This window comes from Centruroides vittatus, unplaced genomic scaffold (genome assembly GCF_030686945.1).
Source record: "Centruroides vittatus isolate TY-2023 unplaced genomic scaffold, ASM3068694v2 contig_18, whole genome shotgun sequence".
Taxonomy (NCBI): domain Eukaryota; kingdom Metazoa; phylum Arthropoda; class Arachnida; order Scorpiones; family Buthidae; genus Centruroides; species Centruroides vittatus.
In genome coordinates this window covers 919,176-937,133 of record NW_027121101.1, presented here as the reverse complement: position 1 = coordinate 937,133, position 17,958 = coordinate 919,176, and the positions used below count along the sequence as shown (strand labels likewise).

The following is a 17,958-nucleotide window of genomic DNA, read 5'->3' as shown; positions in this document are numbered from 1 at the left end:
TTTTGGCCTGATAAAGTTTAACACAATACAATTTTCTGTTTTTCTCTGATAAAGTTCATTATTAAAGAAGGAAAGTACTAACAAAATAATTTTTGTTATTTTTTTTAATTAAAATGTTGTTTCAATTTTTTTTTTTAATTTATATTCTGACATTACATCTATTATATAATATACAGTTTGGAAAAAGATATATAGCAAGTCCACACTTAATGTTATTGAGAAAACATACAAGTACATTTACAATTATTGTTGTCAACTTTTCTTTATAAATAGCAAAACTGATTCTATGAGATGAGAAATAAATGCTGGATGTTGCAAACATGATGCAATTAGAATATTATTAACCGAATTATACATTGTTTACATCAATTAGCATATGGTAAAATTGTTCTGTCATGTGTCATTTCAATTAAAGTCACAGTTTCCAGAACCTATTGATGATGTTAAGAACTTCCTGTAATTTTCAGTATGCTTTTGAATTCTATGTCAGAATTACAGAACTAATTATATATCATTAAGAGGACGCCAGTCGAAAATTGCGATTTTTCCGAATAATGCAAGTTTTTTATTTTTCAAATTTGAAACAATTGTTAAATCAAACAATAAATTTCTACAAGGGACAAACAATAAATGAAAGAAAGGAAAATAAGAACAAAATATATATCTAATATGGTGTACAGCCACAATACAAAACGATCTTTACCGAATCTTAAATATAAGATGCGAGTTTATGACACATAATTGACAAAAATTTAATCATTCCAAAAAGTCGGGACTTTTTTAAAACGCCAAGGGACGCAGGACAAATTATTAAAAAGTGGGACGTCTGGTCACCTTAATAAAAGCACTAGTTGGTCATAGGTTTGCATCTGACCAACAGGCTAGCCACGTGCACATTTCTGCATTCTTCATTTTGTAAACCTAAATAAGGCCAGTTTCCCATAAGTCCTCCCAGGAGACACACCCTTGGCAGATTGTCATGTATTATATTGCCACATTCCATCAAATTAAACCAATCTTAATTAAGAATAAAATCTAACTTACTGATAAAATTGAAAAAGTTTGAAATATATCAATCAAAAACCTTTGTATGAATTAAGTAAAAATCTATTATTTTTTATTTTGTTTCATATTTGTAATACCAATTATTTTGTAAAGTTTCTCATATGTTTAATATCACTAATAGTTTGTATTATATTGAAAAAGTTGCTATCTGGAATAAAATGGTGCATTCTTTGAAAATTTATTACCAATTGGTTAGTATAAATGATTCAAATTTAAAAATTAAAAATGTATAGAAAATCATTTACATTCTTGAGAATTGCGAAATTTTGAAACTTTTGCCTGTTTGAAATTTTCATTTGTTTTCAAACACATCATGTATAAAAATTATATTTCAATCATTGTACACGGTTTTAGTGTCATCTGCAGTCAAGATAAACATTCACTCAGTTAGAAAATATGAATATCCAGCATATATATTCTGTATTTTTATCAGACTTTGCTATAGTTATCTGAAGTTCAATCTAAATTATATATATATGTAAAGATATTAGCAGACAGATCTGGCATTGCCTGGATTAAAAAGTAATAGGAACAAACATTAAAATGAAAACCATATTGTGTATATAATATATATATTTAGAAAGAGATATGCACTGGCGTTTTTATTTCGGTGTAAGAATTATCAATATTTTACATAATTATTACCTCTGTTGTCGGAAGAGAAGCTTGGGCCGACGTAGTCGGTTGTACTTGAGGAGAAACATCCGAACTTGCAGTAGAAATTGCAGCCGAAGATGATACGGATGCCACAGGTGCTACGGGTGCAATGGGTGGCACCGATGCAACAGGGGGTACAGGCGGCACAGGTGCCACAGGAGCAACCGGAGCAACTGGTGGTACGGGAGCTACGGGTGCTACTGGCGGTGGTGCCACAGACTGATAGCTTTCTTGAGTTGTTGAATCCAACCCCGTACTGGTATCAACTACAGTACTAGGTGGATATGGTGGTGGAGGTGGCATTGACATGAACTGTGGAGGTGGTGCCCATGTTTGTCCGGAAGGCCATCTCCATTGATCTGATGGCATGTTATACTGACCGAAAGGATGAGGAGGAGGCGGCGGCGGTGGTGGTGGAGGAGGATTACTTTGCCATGTTGCTGGAGCAATCTGCGTTGAACTAGGAGATAAATACGAATTATAAGTCGTACTCAGATCAGGTGGATTTGTAGTCCATTGTGTCTGTTGCCACGGTTGATACATATTCCTACAGCTATGTCTATACAAAATAAAACTATATTAAGCAGCTTCTTTAAAATGCTTTGTTTTCAAACGCTATCTTCTTCTCCATACAACTTTTACTTCAAAGTTGACTGAATGAACAGTAGATGGCGCTTTGCTATTTAATCATTAAAAATTAAAAACCAACAATTACACGTAACTTTTAAAAATATATTTTTAAAAATAAATAAATTAAATTAAATTATACACATTAAATATATTCCATTCCTATAAAATATTTACTGAATAATACATTTAGATCTGTAACATTAAAAAGAAAAAAAAATTGAAATCGTTAATTACTATCGAATTAACAAAGAAAATTATTTTTAAAAGTGTTGAGTAATGTTAAAACTTTTCTATTAAAATATATTGAATATTATAAAATTTTATGTAGTCTGATGAAGCATATTTCATAACATTTCTTTATATGAATATTAAGAACTTTAGATAAATGGAAAAAAAATTATTCCAGACAAATTAAAATGCGGAGAATAATGAGAAGTTATTCCTATTTTTGTAAAATTTAATAAAAATGTAAAAATTATATTTAAAACAAATTTCTGCATCGTAATTAATATATATGAGAGTTTTTATAAGGATCGAAAGCCAGTTCAAATTTTCAACACAACGGGAAAGAATAACCTCAGGCGGTCTATAGTGGCGGGTTATTCTGCAATTTTCAGCCGCTCAGGCAAGTGGCTACGCACTAAACACGTAGCCTCAACATAGCTAAAAATTTACCAATAAAATTCTAGGAATGGTCAACAGTATGGGAAAACAATAGAGAACAGATCCTATATTTTTGGTCAGTGGGTGGAGCAAACTAGGAAGAACTTCAAGAACTTCACAACATATCTATATCCTACAGTACAGACATGTTAAATCTCTTAAGTGAAACAAATTAATGTTAAGTGTTATACGCGCTACTATTTCTTTAATTAATATTGCGCTTTGAACTGCAGATTCGTGTGCCTATATTGTAATTCCTCGTTTCTAACATAGTCTAACAACAATTAAACATAATCCGGGCAGAACGGAACCTGTTGAAGAGTGAATCTAAAAACAGTTCCCTTTTTGTTTGTTAAATAGGTTTAACTGGTAATTGTGTTAATTGTATATTTTAAACTAAATAGAATTTGAGTTTTTAAATTTAATTTTCTCTTGATTATGTTATTTATCTTGTACTGACAAGGTGTCAGATAAGTTACACGATCGATTCCTGTAGATGATCGTCGGTTTATTTTTCTGACATCCTCAATGACAGATGTTACGAACAACCAATAAATATTATACTTATCCATATAGTCTATTCTTGTTTATAAAATTTAGCGATAGCGACAATGATCAGTTAATTACGGCCCGTAAATTGCCTTTTTTTTTTTAATTCCGATAATTAGCAAACTCCATAAACTCCGTCTTATTACCAGAGTCGATAGATATACATGAAATCCTCGTTAGTTCGAAATTCAAGAGACGAAATAATCGCGACTTAGAATTATCCGAGATTTACATATACAGGTATACCTCGCCTTACGTCGGTAATTGGTTTCAGGAGAGGCGACGTAAGTCGAATTTACTTGTGTAGTTACGACGTAAGTCGAAACTACGGTGGAAAACGCCAATAATGAGCACTTAAAGACCGCTAAATAAGACGACAACACAGAAACACAGATGTTTTCATGTTTCGTTCTGTAGGATTTATGATAATTATATTAATTAACATTTACTGTAAATGTACAGTACATATTTTAATATGATTTTATGTGCTTTTAATGCTTTTCTAGTGATATTACGACTTCAATATTTGTGGCGGACGGATGTAAAGTCGAATAAAATGACTTAAACTTGATTTTTATTTTTCTATATACTTTTTTTGACAAACGACGTATAATCGAGAACGACGTAACTCGAGGTATACCTATATTTGTACAATATGCCAAATGTGTTTTGTAACTGGTGTAATTTATTAAGCAATCGGAATACGGATACATATACAGGACGGTATTTCTGTTAATTAATAATAATAATAATAATAATAATAATATAAATGTGACGCTGTCCTGTGAGAATATCACAGGTTTCCGGATAGATTTTATAAAAAGAAAAGCAGAATTCTTCGAAATGAAGTCTAAATAATTTTCAGAGTGGCCCAAAAAGTAGTAAGTCGCCCAAATCTAGTAGACTTCCACAAGTATCTCAATCTGCTACTTGTAACCCAATTTTGAAATCCCAAAACTCAGCCGTATTTTATGTTTGTTTAGTTATGGCAACGCAACACTCGGGCGATCTGCCTAGAGAGGTTGCCTTTCGGGCGGTCTTTTAAGGGAAACTGGCCCCTAATTAGGCGTTACAGACGTTGAGTAACCCCGGAAAACTCCACGTGGCCAACCCGTCCGAACGAGGAGCAAACCCACAACTGAACTCCCAGTGTTCAGGGAACGAAGACCACTTGACCACTGGTGGGCCGCCGTATTGTATGAGATAGGGGGAAAAGGATATACCATGGGCACGATTACTAGAATATAAAGTTGAAGAACTCCCATAAGAAGCGTGTCGAAAAAGTGTCTAGAGACAAACTTTGCCACCAGGCCGACACTACCAGCAAGTCAGGCCTAGAGCCCTATATAAACAGAGTATAGCTGTTACCGGCAAAACCTGATTTTACGCCAAACTAGTTTTGCCTAGGCCAAACTAGTTTAGAATTATTATTCAAGTATTGTATATTAATAGTTAAAATAAAATTAAAAGGCAATCAATTAGATTAACAATATTTATTCAAACATAGTCGACTTAATAATTACTGTATGGTAATTTATTCGAATAGGTTAGGTTAGGTTAGAACGCGCAGCGGCCGGATGGCCGAGCGGTAAAGGTGGCGGCCTACCGCTCTGGGGGACCCGGGATCGAATCCGAACGGGTCGAATAATCCGAAGGAATTTTTCGGGGGTTGGTCCGTTCGGATATGTCGGGCCCCGTCCCTCACCACCCGGTCGCCCCATTGTTGGCCTGGCCGAACCAATAATGGGCCTACTAAAAGAGGCCCTCTTAGTGCCCACAGGGCGGAAAGAGTTAAAAAAAAAAAAAAAAAAAAACCGTCGCCGTAGGCCGGATGGCCGATCGGTCAAGGTGGCAGCCTGCCGCTCTGGGGGACTGAATAGTTGTCAGATTGAGAAGTCCGTGCAGAGTTACAGTCTTCGCACAGTTGTTGAAATCCCAGTTCTTATATAGTTAGAATATAGATGCGAACACAAAGAGCCCTCTTCATCTCCCGTTGGCCTTTTCGCTCGATCGTGTTTTCAAGAGACGGCACACAGAGAGCCCTCTCTTCCTCCCGGCCGCATCTTCTGTCTTCATTCCGCAGCCTTAAAGATGCTTGGACACACAGAGCCTTCTCTGCCTTCCATACATTCCTGAAGTATTCTTAATCACAAAATTTCCGGGAAGGCTAAGAAAAAGGAAGAAAAGACGTGAAAATTTGGAACAAGTTTACGCTTAACAATAGCTACTTACAACAGAAAAAGCCAACAATACATTTTAAAAATTGGTTGGCTATTGTTGGAATATATTTTTAACAACGCGTGACGTATTACTGTTCCGTCATATTTTTACATTACGTGTTACGTAAAAACATTAATGGATTTGAAATATTTCAGAAAGGATGATTTTGTTAAAATAATATTTATTAGAAAACTTTTTAAAGTTGAAATAATCTTTTTTCTAATAAATAAAATTATAAAAATGTCGAATTATTCAATTCTTCTAAAGTAATGTTATATGTATTTTTGAAAATCCAAAGCGCAATTTGTAAAGTTAAAAAAAAAAAAAACAATTAATTATAAATCGTATTGTCGCATAGAAATGAAAAGAAATACCTTTTTGACGGAGTTAAGAAATATACGAACAAGAACAACGTTATATGATTTTTTCATGTAACATTGTTCTTGTTCGTTGTACTTGTTCTTTTTTCTTGAAAAATCTTAAGAACAGTGGTGTAATCATTATATCAGTAATCATACAACGTTAAAAATGAAAAAATAAATCCCCGGTACTTTCTGTTCCCATATATAAATTGCTTATATGAAAAATACAAAGGCCAGTTTAATAATTTTTCCGTTCATATTAAAGCAAATAAAAAAAGAAAGAAAATAGACCATCTAATATAATAAGAAGAGGCAAAAGTACAAGATCATCAATTGGATACCGCAGGAGTCGTATACCTGTCCACAGCCCAAATACTACATAGGAGAAACTAAAAGAATATTAAAAAACGACTCAAAGAACATGAAGCGGCCAAAACGTTGAAACGTAGTGAATCACGTTGGTTTCATCTACAACGCTATTTCGTTGTAGATAAAAGCCGAAACAACCCAAATAAAATATGTTGGAGAATAGAAGACTTCCGTACATCACCAGTTTCTGTTTTTTAAAAATGTTTATATTTTTAATTGGATATATGTTTGTGTTTTTAAAGGACTGTTTAGTGGCCAGTAGCATAAAAGGAAAGGTCAATCGCCAAAAGTTTAATGTCTGGAATACAAAGTTAATAAATGGCGGTTCCTCTTTTTGGGAAGGACTTTGTCTTCAAAAAATTAAGATTTTTTTCTTTATATTATTTTTGTTGATTTTACATTTAAAATGATTAGTGTTGAAATCAAGGTGATTCACTACGTTTCAATGTTCTGGCGGCTTCATGTTCTTTGAGTCGTTTTTTAATATTCTTTTAGTTTCTCCTATGTAGTATTTGGGCTGTGGACAGGTATACGACTCCTGCGGTATCCAATTGATGATCTTGTACTTTTGCCTCTTCTTATTATATTAGATGGTCTATTTTCTTTCTTTTTTTATTTGCTTTAATATGAACGGAAAAATTATTAAACTGGCCTTTGTATTTTTCATATAAGCAATTTATATATGGGAACAGAAAGTACCGGGGATTTATTTTTTCATTTTTAACGTTGTATGATTACTGATATAATGATTACACCACTGTTCTTAAGATTTTTCAAGAAAAAAGAACAAGTACAACGAACAAGAACAATGTTACATGAAAAAATCATATAACGTTGTTCTTGTTCGTATATTTCTTAACTCCGTCAAAAAGGTATTTCTTTTCATTTCTATGCGACAATACGATTTATAATTAATTGTTTTTTTTTTTTTTAACTTTACAAATTGCGCTTTGGATTTTCAAAAATACATATAACATTACTTTAGAAGAATTGAATAATTCGACATTTTTATAATTTTATTTATTAGAAAAAAGATTATTTCAACTTTAAAAAGTTTTCTAATAAATATTATTTTAACAAAATCATCCTTTCTGAAATATTTCAAATCCATTAATGTTTTTACGTAACACGTAATGTAAAAATATGACGGAACAGTAATACGTCACGCGTTGTTAAAAATATATTCCAACAATAGCCAACCAATTTTTAAAATGTATTGTTGGCTTTTTCTGTTGTAAGTAGCTATTGTTAAGCGTAAACTTGTTCCAAATTTTCACGTCTTTTCTTCCTTTTTCTTAGCCTTCCCGGAAATTTTGTGATTAAGAATACTTCAGGAATGTATGGAAGGCAGAGAAGGCTCTGTGTGTCCAAGCATCTTTAAGGCTGCGGAATGAAGACAGAAGATGCGGCCGGGAGGAAGAGAGGGCTCTCTGTGTGCCGTCTCTTGAAAACACGATCGAGCGAAAAGGCCAACGGGAGATGAAGAGGGCTCTTTGTGTTCGCATCTATATTCTAACTATATAAGAACTGGGATTTCAACAACTGTGCGAAGACTGTAACTCTGCACGGACTTCTCAATCTGACAACTATTCATTCACTTTTCATTATTTATTATTCATTAATTGTCTGTAATATAATTCATTCAAACTCTGTATGAAAAATGTTATGACAAAAAACATACTTATGTCGGGAAAAAAATTGTAATGCGGCTGCGACCGCTCCAAAAATTGTAAACTCCTGCAAAGCTTGGCGAAGCAGGATATACTGGAATAAAGCAGAGCACCTAAACTCCTGATGCGGCCAAGCACCAGGAACGAAGGAATGCTCTATTAAGTGTGTGTTCACATCTATAAAACCCCTCGAGAGAAGACAGGAGACGTCGACGAAAGTCGGAGAAGGCTCTCTGTGTCTCGCTTATTTAAGGCTACCTTGGTTGAAGACAGAAGACGCGGACGGCAAATATTTTCAGTCAAATTTTGTAATAAACACTTTTTTTACAAACCAACAATATACTTTTCTTTTTATTTTGTGTAGTATTTCATTAATTTTTTTCCTAAGAATTAACATATGGTTAAAAAAAAATTGATAAACCAATTTTAAAAAAGATTTTTAATGGAATGGGTATAAAAATTTAATTAAATTCAGTTATAAAACAGAAGACTAGTGAAACCTCACATCTTTTTCTTCCAATAACCGTATTGAATCAGAGAAATAGTCTGATTTAATTCTTTTCATGACTGACTTCTAAAATTGTGAAGGAGTTGGTAAGGGGATTTACAGAGTACAGCTTAGGGCTTCGAAATGCTTAAATCCGACCCTGTGTCCCACACAAAATTACTGGCATTTTAAACTTTATGAAAATATCTTTTAAAATTGACAGCATAACTTGTTTATGTAAGGCTGCACAATCGGGAAAACAGCCCATTCTTAACAGTCTAATCCACTCTCAGAATTCAGAAAAGCTCATAAATATAACCGACCGATTTCCGAATAATCATCTGTTTTTCATGTGGGAATATACGAAAACTTATATCTGGCTTAGGCTTTGAAATTGCAATTTGGAACGCAACAGAAAGCTTTGCTTTTTCTATTGCTATTCATCTTTACTGCTGAAAATACACAAGAATGAATCAAACGACCCAGATAGAATAGTTTTGTTTTTAAACACCAGAAGGCGAGCATCCGGTGAAAAATGCGAATAAGCGAGTCTATGCATGTTCAAACAAGCTGAAGCACCGCCCTGCTTGCGTGCTAATGCTATTCTGTTCAGAGAAGTATATGCGTGTTCAAATAAGTTCGAGCATCGTCCTTTACAAATTCTGCGTTAATTTTTCAATAATAGTGTAAATATTCTTAGTTTTTAGAGATAAACAATATAAATACAATACGCACTGTAAATTTTTAGAGAACGAAAAAATCGATACGTGAAATTTTCTATTAATTGAGTATTTAACACATCTTACTTTTCTCACACTTACAGCCAAAATGGCGCTCCGGACTAATGTCCGGGTTGCCCGTCCCTAAAGCGGGCCCTGAGTAGCACTGTGATTGACATCAGCACCACCTTTTCTATGACGTCACTAACCTCGATGTGTGGACCCAATGGTTATAACGGAGGGATATAAGCGCTTTTGACACTATATTTTCTAGCCACTTTATAGCGGACGTAAAAGCTGCTTCATCTTTGCTGCAGCGATCTCTTGCGACAAACATTTAGAAACGGTTCGCTATATTGCAGCGCTGCATTTAGAAACAGGTTTCAGAGTGTTTGCTGTAAAGCGCTTCTCGAGCGCTGCATAAAGAAACGCGGCCTATCTAAGTACTTCAAGATGGCGATAACTGTGAGGCCCGAAAATAGCGCTAAAAAGAGGAAAATGTGAAATTTGTTAAGGTCGACATTTGTTAAAGAACATAAGTTGTAGAAGTGTCGAGTCGACGACACCGGACCTTGACGTCGACGCTCATAAAGAGCAGCGAGAAAAACAAAATTTTAGATAAAGAAAATTTAAAAAGGAATATATTAGAAACTTAAGACGCAGTTTAGAAAGCAAAACGAAACTAGAAAAATATTAGAGTGAGCGTGGGTGTCATAGAGAACGATTAAACGCGATCAGAATCTAAAAGATGTTGTCGGGTAGACCATCTCTAGCCAACCTTTCCCGCGCCGTAAACGGAGCTCCATTTACAACTGAAGACAGGTGGGAGACCAATTAGGAAGCGAGGAGAAAAAGGTTTAGCCAATTAGCGATGAACCGAGTCAGGAGGTTTTGATAAGAATTTGTTCGAAAAAGACAGGAGGGCTTCTTCCTCTCCAGTCCATCTGTGGCACGCACCGTTCTCATCCCCTTGTGCAATCCGTTTGTATCTTGTGCTGTGACCAGCGTCGTAACTAGTCTTTTATGCGCCCGGTGCGAGCTTCTGTAACTACGCCCCAAAACTATGATATAAAAGTTGGTCCAGGTCATTTCTACGTCCCTTCAGGGTTTACGCCCTGTGCCTGGACACCGCTGGCACCGCTGCAGTTACGGCACTGGCTGTGACGTTCAATATCAACGAAGGCCGACTCGCCAACTTCCCGAGGCATCCATCCGCCGACACGGGAAGCAAAAGGAAAGAACTCGTGAAGACCTGTGAACCAAACTTTAGACATCCAGACATTGCCCATATTATGTAAACGTTATCGTCTAAAAAAAACGGTTTCTTTGTGAAACACTTGTCTTTTCTGCCTCCTCAAAACCGCCACCCGCATACGTATAGCCCTTAGCCATCCCGACGGTTGGGAATAAACCTCCCCCATTTCGGCGAACTTACACTACCTGGTTGAAAATTAAAATCACGAGTCCATGATTATCTAATGCCAAATTCTTTCGCTACAAATGAATAAATAAATAAATAAACTAAAGACGCACATCTACCGCGTAACTTTTGGCCATCACAACTTAGTTTCGTGCACTGTAGTCGAAGCCTTATTGAGACGTTTCCTGTATTTTAGTAAAGTTTTTCCTATTCTTTTATTCTTCTTTTCTCTCACTTAGTATAATAATATCATGAAAATTTCATAAATTCATGAAAAAGTTTTACTGAAACAGAAACATATCAGAAGCGGATTTTACAGGATAAATACATTTTGCTAATATATTTTAAAAAATTTTAAATTTTAATAAAATAAATAAACATAATATAAATATTTAAAAGTGGGTAAATAATACGATAAAATATTTTATAAAAATTCGATAACGTAATTACGATTAAAAAAATATATTTATTAAAAAACAAAAACAAAATCCATTATAGTTTTTATTATTGAATATTCAGGCAGGTGGCGCGTTGTCATAACTTCATGCCGCTTTCTGTCATTAATTAAATATAGAAGGATTTAGAGAAGAATTACCGAAGTACATTTTTATTTAATAGTGAATTAGTTCTCAAGAAACGAATGTGAATGGGTTGATAATGGACAGAATAAAGTTTCCATCATTACCAGATGCCGAAGAAACTGTGGTATGATTTATTATTTTAAGCCTAATTTTCTGAAGAAGATTTCTATTGATCTTGTTTTTAATGGATTTTTGTTGTCTAGAAATGTTGAAATTAAACGTAAATTTAAAAAAAATGAATGATAATTAATTGTGTGAGCGCATCCGATTGACATTAAACTGAGTTAATTTGTTACAACGTAAATATGTGAAAGTATTTTCATAAAAATTACATACAACTTATTCATTTTTAAGAACATCAATAGAAATATTCAATTAAACCATTTATTATTAGACTGTATATTTTACTGTTAAAGTATTTGTTTACTATAGCTTCCTACCTGTTGAAGACTGTATGCATGATGATTTAATTTCTAGTGAAACCTTTTCATTACAGTTAATATTGCAAAATTTTGTAAATTAGTGTTGCCACCTTTACAGAATCGCTGACCCGGACAGCAGGTCAGGTTTGTTTGAATAGAAGTTCCTAACTCGTGCAATGTCATTTTACAATGCGAAGAATAACGTGCATGCCGGTTCTAAATCAGTTACAGTTAGGGACTAGGGACTTGCGTAGGAGTAACGTATGTAACCTAAATTAAGAAAGAAAGAACAGCTAAGTTAGCTCCATCAAAGACGTGTACAGATGTACTGTACAAGCAAAACAAAAAAAAAAAAGTCAAGAAGCAGGTTGCGCATCACATGTCGGCATAAACAGAGTAACACAGCGGAATGGCAGATGAGTTTCAGTGAGTGTGAGGTCTTTTGCTGTTCAAATGGTGTAAATTTATAAAAATATTTGCAAGAACTTTGTCTCATAATAATTTCACAATTTCTATGAAATTCCCGGACAAAATTAATAGTTCACCCAGACTGTCCGAGTGAAAATGGACGGGTGGTAACACTATTGTAAATTGATTTATAAAATCTCATTTACCATTAAATTTCATTCATTGATAAGTCTGCCAACTCCCAAAGAGTTGATTCTGAGTGTTTTCTGTTTCAGACGTAAAAAATTTCGGGAAATTGACATTTTTTGGTAAGATTGAAGGGTCGCGTGTAGTGGTATGGTTCCTTTCACTTTTATGCTTCTTTGGGTATGGTCTACGACTCTGATAAGGTTCCAACTGTCTTGTTCAGAGATGTAATTGTACCCATTTTTTACTTGTCGATATCAAAATGCTGTTGCTTATTCTATAGTGTATTTTAATATATACCCTGAAAGTTGATTGATTTGTTGAGTAAATGGGGAATGAATGGGTCTCGATTCGGGAGTCAGAGAATTTAAAAATTTTTGCCATATTTCAGGAGTCTCCTCAAAAATTTGGGAGAGTTGATAACCCTATCCCGTATCCTTATAGCTATACAGATAGTAGGGTTTAAAGCATAAATCCCTTGATTTTAATATCTGAAATAAAGGAATTTATCAAATCTGAAATCATTTGTTAAACATTTTCCTATAAGATTGCCATTGACCAAATCATCTGCTTTAGTTAGCTGGAGTTGCTTTATCAATATTTGAAATGGTTTTTCTGACTTTCATTCAACCTGGTCACAATCATTTTTTTTTTTTCCTTTTTCAGAATTTGTTTTGCTAATCTTTTATTATTTAGTCTTTTATCATTTTAATCTTAAATTTGTTTTATGAATACAGTAGAGTCCCACAAACTCCAGAAGTTGGTGAGTTTTATGAACTCCTGTATTAACAGTGAAGTGAGAGAAATGAGATTATGTTAACCTTCAGATCAAATTTGACCATCTTCTCATTGGCAGAAGCATGTTGCCAACCATAGCAAAATTCTGCTAAATTAACGAATTTGTTTAATGTACAGTGGCATAGCAATGATGCCAGTCTAAATAGTGAAATTTTCATAAAGGTATTATATGTGCAAATTCATGTATGAAGCGTGCAATGCCATAAGGTTGTAAATGCCATTTTTCTCAAAATACGTTTTATTGAAGAAATGAATTTTTAAATGCAATGTTTTTTCCTACAAAAAAATATTGTGGCGATAGTGGCTCTCTAAGTGGCTATATTTTGAAGATGGATTTATGTGCAAGCCATAACGTTTTAAGCGCCAAAGTGCAAGCCACGTGACTTTTGGCGCGTAAAATGTTACGGTTTACATTTACATCATTTTGTTATTCCAATTTGTAACGCAGTGAGTTTTTTATGCAGAACCGGATAACTGAATCCCAGTTTATTAATACTTAACCTGTATCACCTTATTATTTGATATTTCAAAATGATATTTGAACTTCCATTAATCTTTCAAATTTGAAGTTTTTAAATACATTTTAACTTTTATTACACTAAATTAATATCTTATTGTTTATATTTTCCTTTATTTATCATAATTATATTACAATTGATAAAGATTACAGCCCAGTTCAAGTACCAAAACTGTGGGCCCAACATTGTTGAAGTCAGGAAGCAGTCACTAATAGATTATTGCCAGTTTTTAATGTTAAAATTGATATTGAATTTGTAAATTGTGTTTAATAATTTAAATGTAAGTTTTTGGTATTCAAAACTATTTTTCAGCTGTAGAAACATTAATTTTATGACTGCAATTGTTTTTGGCATTTACAACTTTATGCACTTGCACAATTTTGGCATTTACAACGTTATGGCTCTAACCCTGTTTTTTTGTTTCCTTACCATCATACTTAGGTGTTTGAAATTAAACCCAATGTTTTATTCCAAAGTGTAAATTGTTAAAATGATTTTTATAGCATTTGATTAAAGTTTGTTTATTAGAAAAAGTGTTTTTTCTCTCTCCTGAAAAGTTTGTTTTTTGGCATTTACAACATTATGGCATTGCACGCTTCGTATGTATTAACTATGTATCATTAGTGACTATTTCTATTTGCAGTTAAATTTTAATTTAAAAAATTGTCTATTCAGTAGCTACTTTAAAGTTAGTGACATTTGTGTTGTAGCATTTTGCAGTGACAACTTGGAAAAAGGGTTATATTCTTTATTAAAATATGGAATTGATGCTATTATCAAGAATCACCATTAAAGAACAATAACTTACTTGATCCTAGAGTTATAGATATAAAAATTAGATTACATGTATTTTGTTTTTGAAATACGTAGTTACGGAATGTTAGAAGTTAGAAACTTGACTCTTGGTAACTCAACCAAGAGTCAAGTTTCTGGCACTCTACTGTGCTATGATGCTGTCTGTGCTCTGTAGCTCTTTAATAACATGTATTTCTTTTCAATTTTCTCTATTTATTTGTTTTTGCTATTCTTGGAATTATCCTACTGAAATATTATACAAACAGTAGCATTTTTTTTTTTTTTTTTTTGGCAAATATTTTCATATGTCTCTTTATTTTTTGTGTCCTTCTTACATTAGATATACAGGGTGGGCCAGCGAAAACGAAACGGCAGAGTGTTCGTGTTCGTCCAAGCAAAGCACTTGGACAGGTCGATTTTACTCTCGAGGGGACATCTTTGCAATAAAGTTTTTGCGATTCTGAATATTAACTAAAACATTTTTTTCGAAATAAAGGCTTGTTTAGTTAATACAAAATAAATGAGTTTTTAAAATTTTTTGTTGTCTGTTGTATTCAGAATCGCAAAAACTTTATTGCAAAAGATGTCCCCTCGAGAGTAAAATCGACCTGTCCGAGCGCTTTGTTTGGACGAACACGAACACTCTGACGTTTCGTTTTCGCTGGCCCACCCTGTATAGTTTTTTAATCTTCACTGATGTCTCCCAGAGAAACAATGTATAACATGTTCGGAAACCATCAGACAAACTTTATGTAATTATAACTTATATATGTGAAAATGTCCAAAACAACTATTTGATTTAAAATCATTCTCTCATTTAAAAATAATCTTAAAATGTCACTTTCCATTCAAAAATGAACTATTTCAATTAATGAGTGGTGTGGCATGTTTTGGGATAGAATGTATAAATATTTCAATATTTATATCAATTATTTATTTTTATCATATTTACTAAATGTTTAAAATGATTACCATCTCTATCTACACTGTTTAGTGTAAAGTATTCAATATGTTCTGTTTATTTTTTCTAAGATATATAATATAGTATTTATTTATTAAAAAATATATAGAGTAGATGTACCAGTTTTGGCCAGTGTACCAGTTCTGGCCAGAAAACAAATTTAGCTTAAAAATATAATCACATATTCAAATCTGTGCAATGAAACAAACTTTTATTGTTAACTGTTCACACAGTTAACAATAAAAGTTTGTTTCATTTGTGATTATATTTAAGTTAAATATGTTTTCTGGCCAGAACTGGTACATCTACCCTAGTTGTATAATAACATAGTTTTTTTATAATTTTAAACTATATACACTATGTTTTATTGGAATGAAATTTTTTATCTTCGAAGTTTAGACAATGAAGAAAATTATTCACATTTTCAAGTCTATATTTTAATCCATTTTTCACCAACCACAGAAGTAACAGTTAAAAACGTTTGAAGATAAACTTCACGAAAAAACAAACAGTAAGTAGAAAATTCACATGATTAAAACGATATCAACGTCAGCCTTTCTATAGACTTGAAAATGTGAATAATTTTCTTCATTGTCTAAACTTCGAAAATAGAAGATATCCAGAGTTATGTAACGACATGTAAATGAAATTGGAATACTCAGAACCACCACTAGAGGGCCAGACCAGTTATAAATATGTTAAGGACTTGACGGTATGGTAAGAAGATTATACTTCCGTTTTTAATGTAAAAACGTCAGATCCTCCATAGAAAGGCTGACGTTGATATCGTTTTAATCATGTGAATTTTCTACTTACTGTTTGTTTTTTCGTGAAGTTTATCTTCAAACGTTTTTAACTGTTACTTCTGTGGTTGGTGAAAAATGGATTAAAATATAGACTTGAAAATGTGAATAATTTTCTTCATTGTCTAAACTTCGAAAATAGAAGATATCCAGAGTTATGTAACGAAATTTTTCATATTGGAATGCTTTTGAACCTTACCAAGCCTTCAATTATCAAGCCTTTCTTCATTGTAGTTTTTTTTTTTTTAATAATTTATACTCTGAAGATGAATCAGTAAGACTTGAAAGTTCTTAGATTTGAAGATTTTACTCTAAGAAAACTATGCCTTCTTTAATTTTGAGTTTTGATTGGAGTTGAATTCTGATGTATACAATTTAACTAAACCACTTGTTAAAAAAAGAGGGACTATTTCATATGCCTGTTTAACAAGATGACAATACATATTTTTTCTTGGTTTTTTTTTTTTATTATTTTTTTGAATAAAATCTTAAATATCTTATCTTAAAAATATTTGTTTTTTAAAAAAACATTGTACAGGGCTGTTTAGAGAGATTAAACTTATATTTTTAGTGGAAGGTGATGTCATAAATTTTCTGGCTATTTTTTTTTCTATAAGAAAAAAATTTATATCAGAGAAGTTCTAAAGAATTTTTTTACAATATATATCATGTATATTGCTTTTATGAAAAGATTTTTTTATCATTAATAGTTAAGTCTTTTGAAACTGATCTATGCAATGATTTTGATAAAGGTTTCCAAAACTATTGTTTTTCTTCTGTGAAGTTAATTGAAGGGAATGGATATGCTGGAATAGAATGAATAAACTGTTAGTTATTAGGGCTAAATCAAAAATTGGATAATTATAAATTAGATAGTAGATTATCATTGAAAAATAGTTGCTTGTTAAGAAATAATTATTAAGTGTCTATAAAACTGTAGTTATTTTTACATTGAAGCATTTGAAATTGAATTTGAAACAATAATTTTCATTAGTGATGATTAAAACAACTAAACTATTTTATAAATTATGACAAACTTATTATTAATTCTAATATTCAAACCTATGAAATTCATTTTGCTGAAATAATGAATTGTCAATTTATTATTTTGTCTAGATTATTTGGATAAATTATGACAAATGCAAAAATTTATTTTTTAAGTATTTCTGACAGTGAAATTTTTATCAAATAACATCCTTTGATGATTCAAAAAATTTAAAGATATAACATTTTTGTAATTTTCCAAACTTAAAATATCCAGTATTTGTCATACATCAAATAAATGAATTTTTATTTTATATTTATTCTATAGTGTTTTATAATAAATATCTTTTGCTTATTGATTGATTATTTGATTGTGAATGTAGAAGAGTTATTCAACCTTTCTACATTATATTTGAATTACAGTAGAGCATCGATTAACCGACTTATCTGTTAACCGACTGCGTTCTAGTCGGCAAATTCAAATGTCCGCTAGTGATGTGGCGCTACAATATTTGGTTATGTCTTGGCTACTTTAATATTATTTTTGTTAAATTTTTGCATGTTTTAGCTGGCAGCACTGGCTCGACCATGAAAAGGAGGCTAGTATTTAAACCAGGCCTAATACACTATACTAATAATGTATTTTTTCATACTTTTCGGTTATCCAACCAACCCCAGTCCCCAATTAAGT

General features: G+C 32.5%; 2 protein-coding genes across 5 annotated transcripts in view; one reads left to right on the top strand and one right to left on the bottom strand.

Annotated features, from left to right (window-relative positions):
* The window catches only part of LOC136969515 (YLP motif-containing protein 1-like), a 145,561-nt gene extending 143,177 nt beyond the window's left edge, over positions 1-2,384 (bottom strand). For all 4 annotated transcript variants that reach the window (XM_067263693.1, XM_067263690.1, XM_067263692.1 and 1 more), the window contains exon 1: positions 1,711-2,384. In XM_067263693.1, coding sequence (XP_067119794.1) covers positions 1,711-2,265 — 555 coding nt within the window. In that variant the 5' untranslated portion in view covers positions 2,266-2,384. The remainder of the gene's footprint in view (positions 1-1,710) is intronic.
* Positions 2,385-11,336: 8,952 nt separating this feature from the next.
* LOC136969542 (serine/threonine/tyrosine-interacting protein A-like) overlaps positions 11,337-17,958 on the top strand; it is a 49,358-nt gene continuing 42,736 nt past the window's right edge. The window contains exon 1 of the mRNA XM_067263750.1: positions 11,337-11,516. Coding sequence (XP_067119851.1) covers positions 11,469-11,516 — 48 coding nt within the window. The 5' untranslated portion in view covers positions 11,337-11,468. The remainder of the gene's footprint in view (positions 11,517-17,958) is intronic.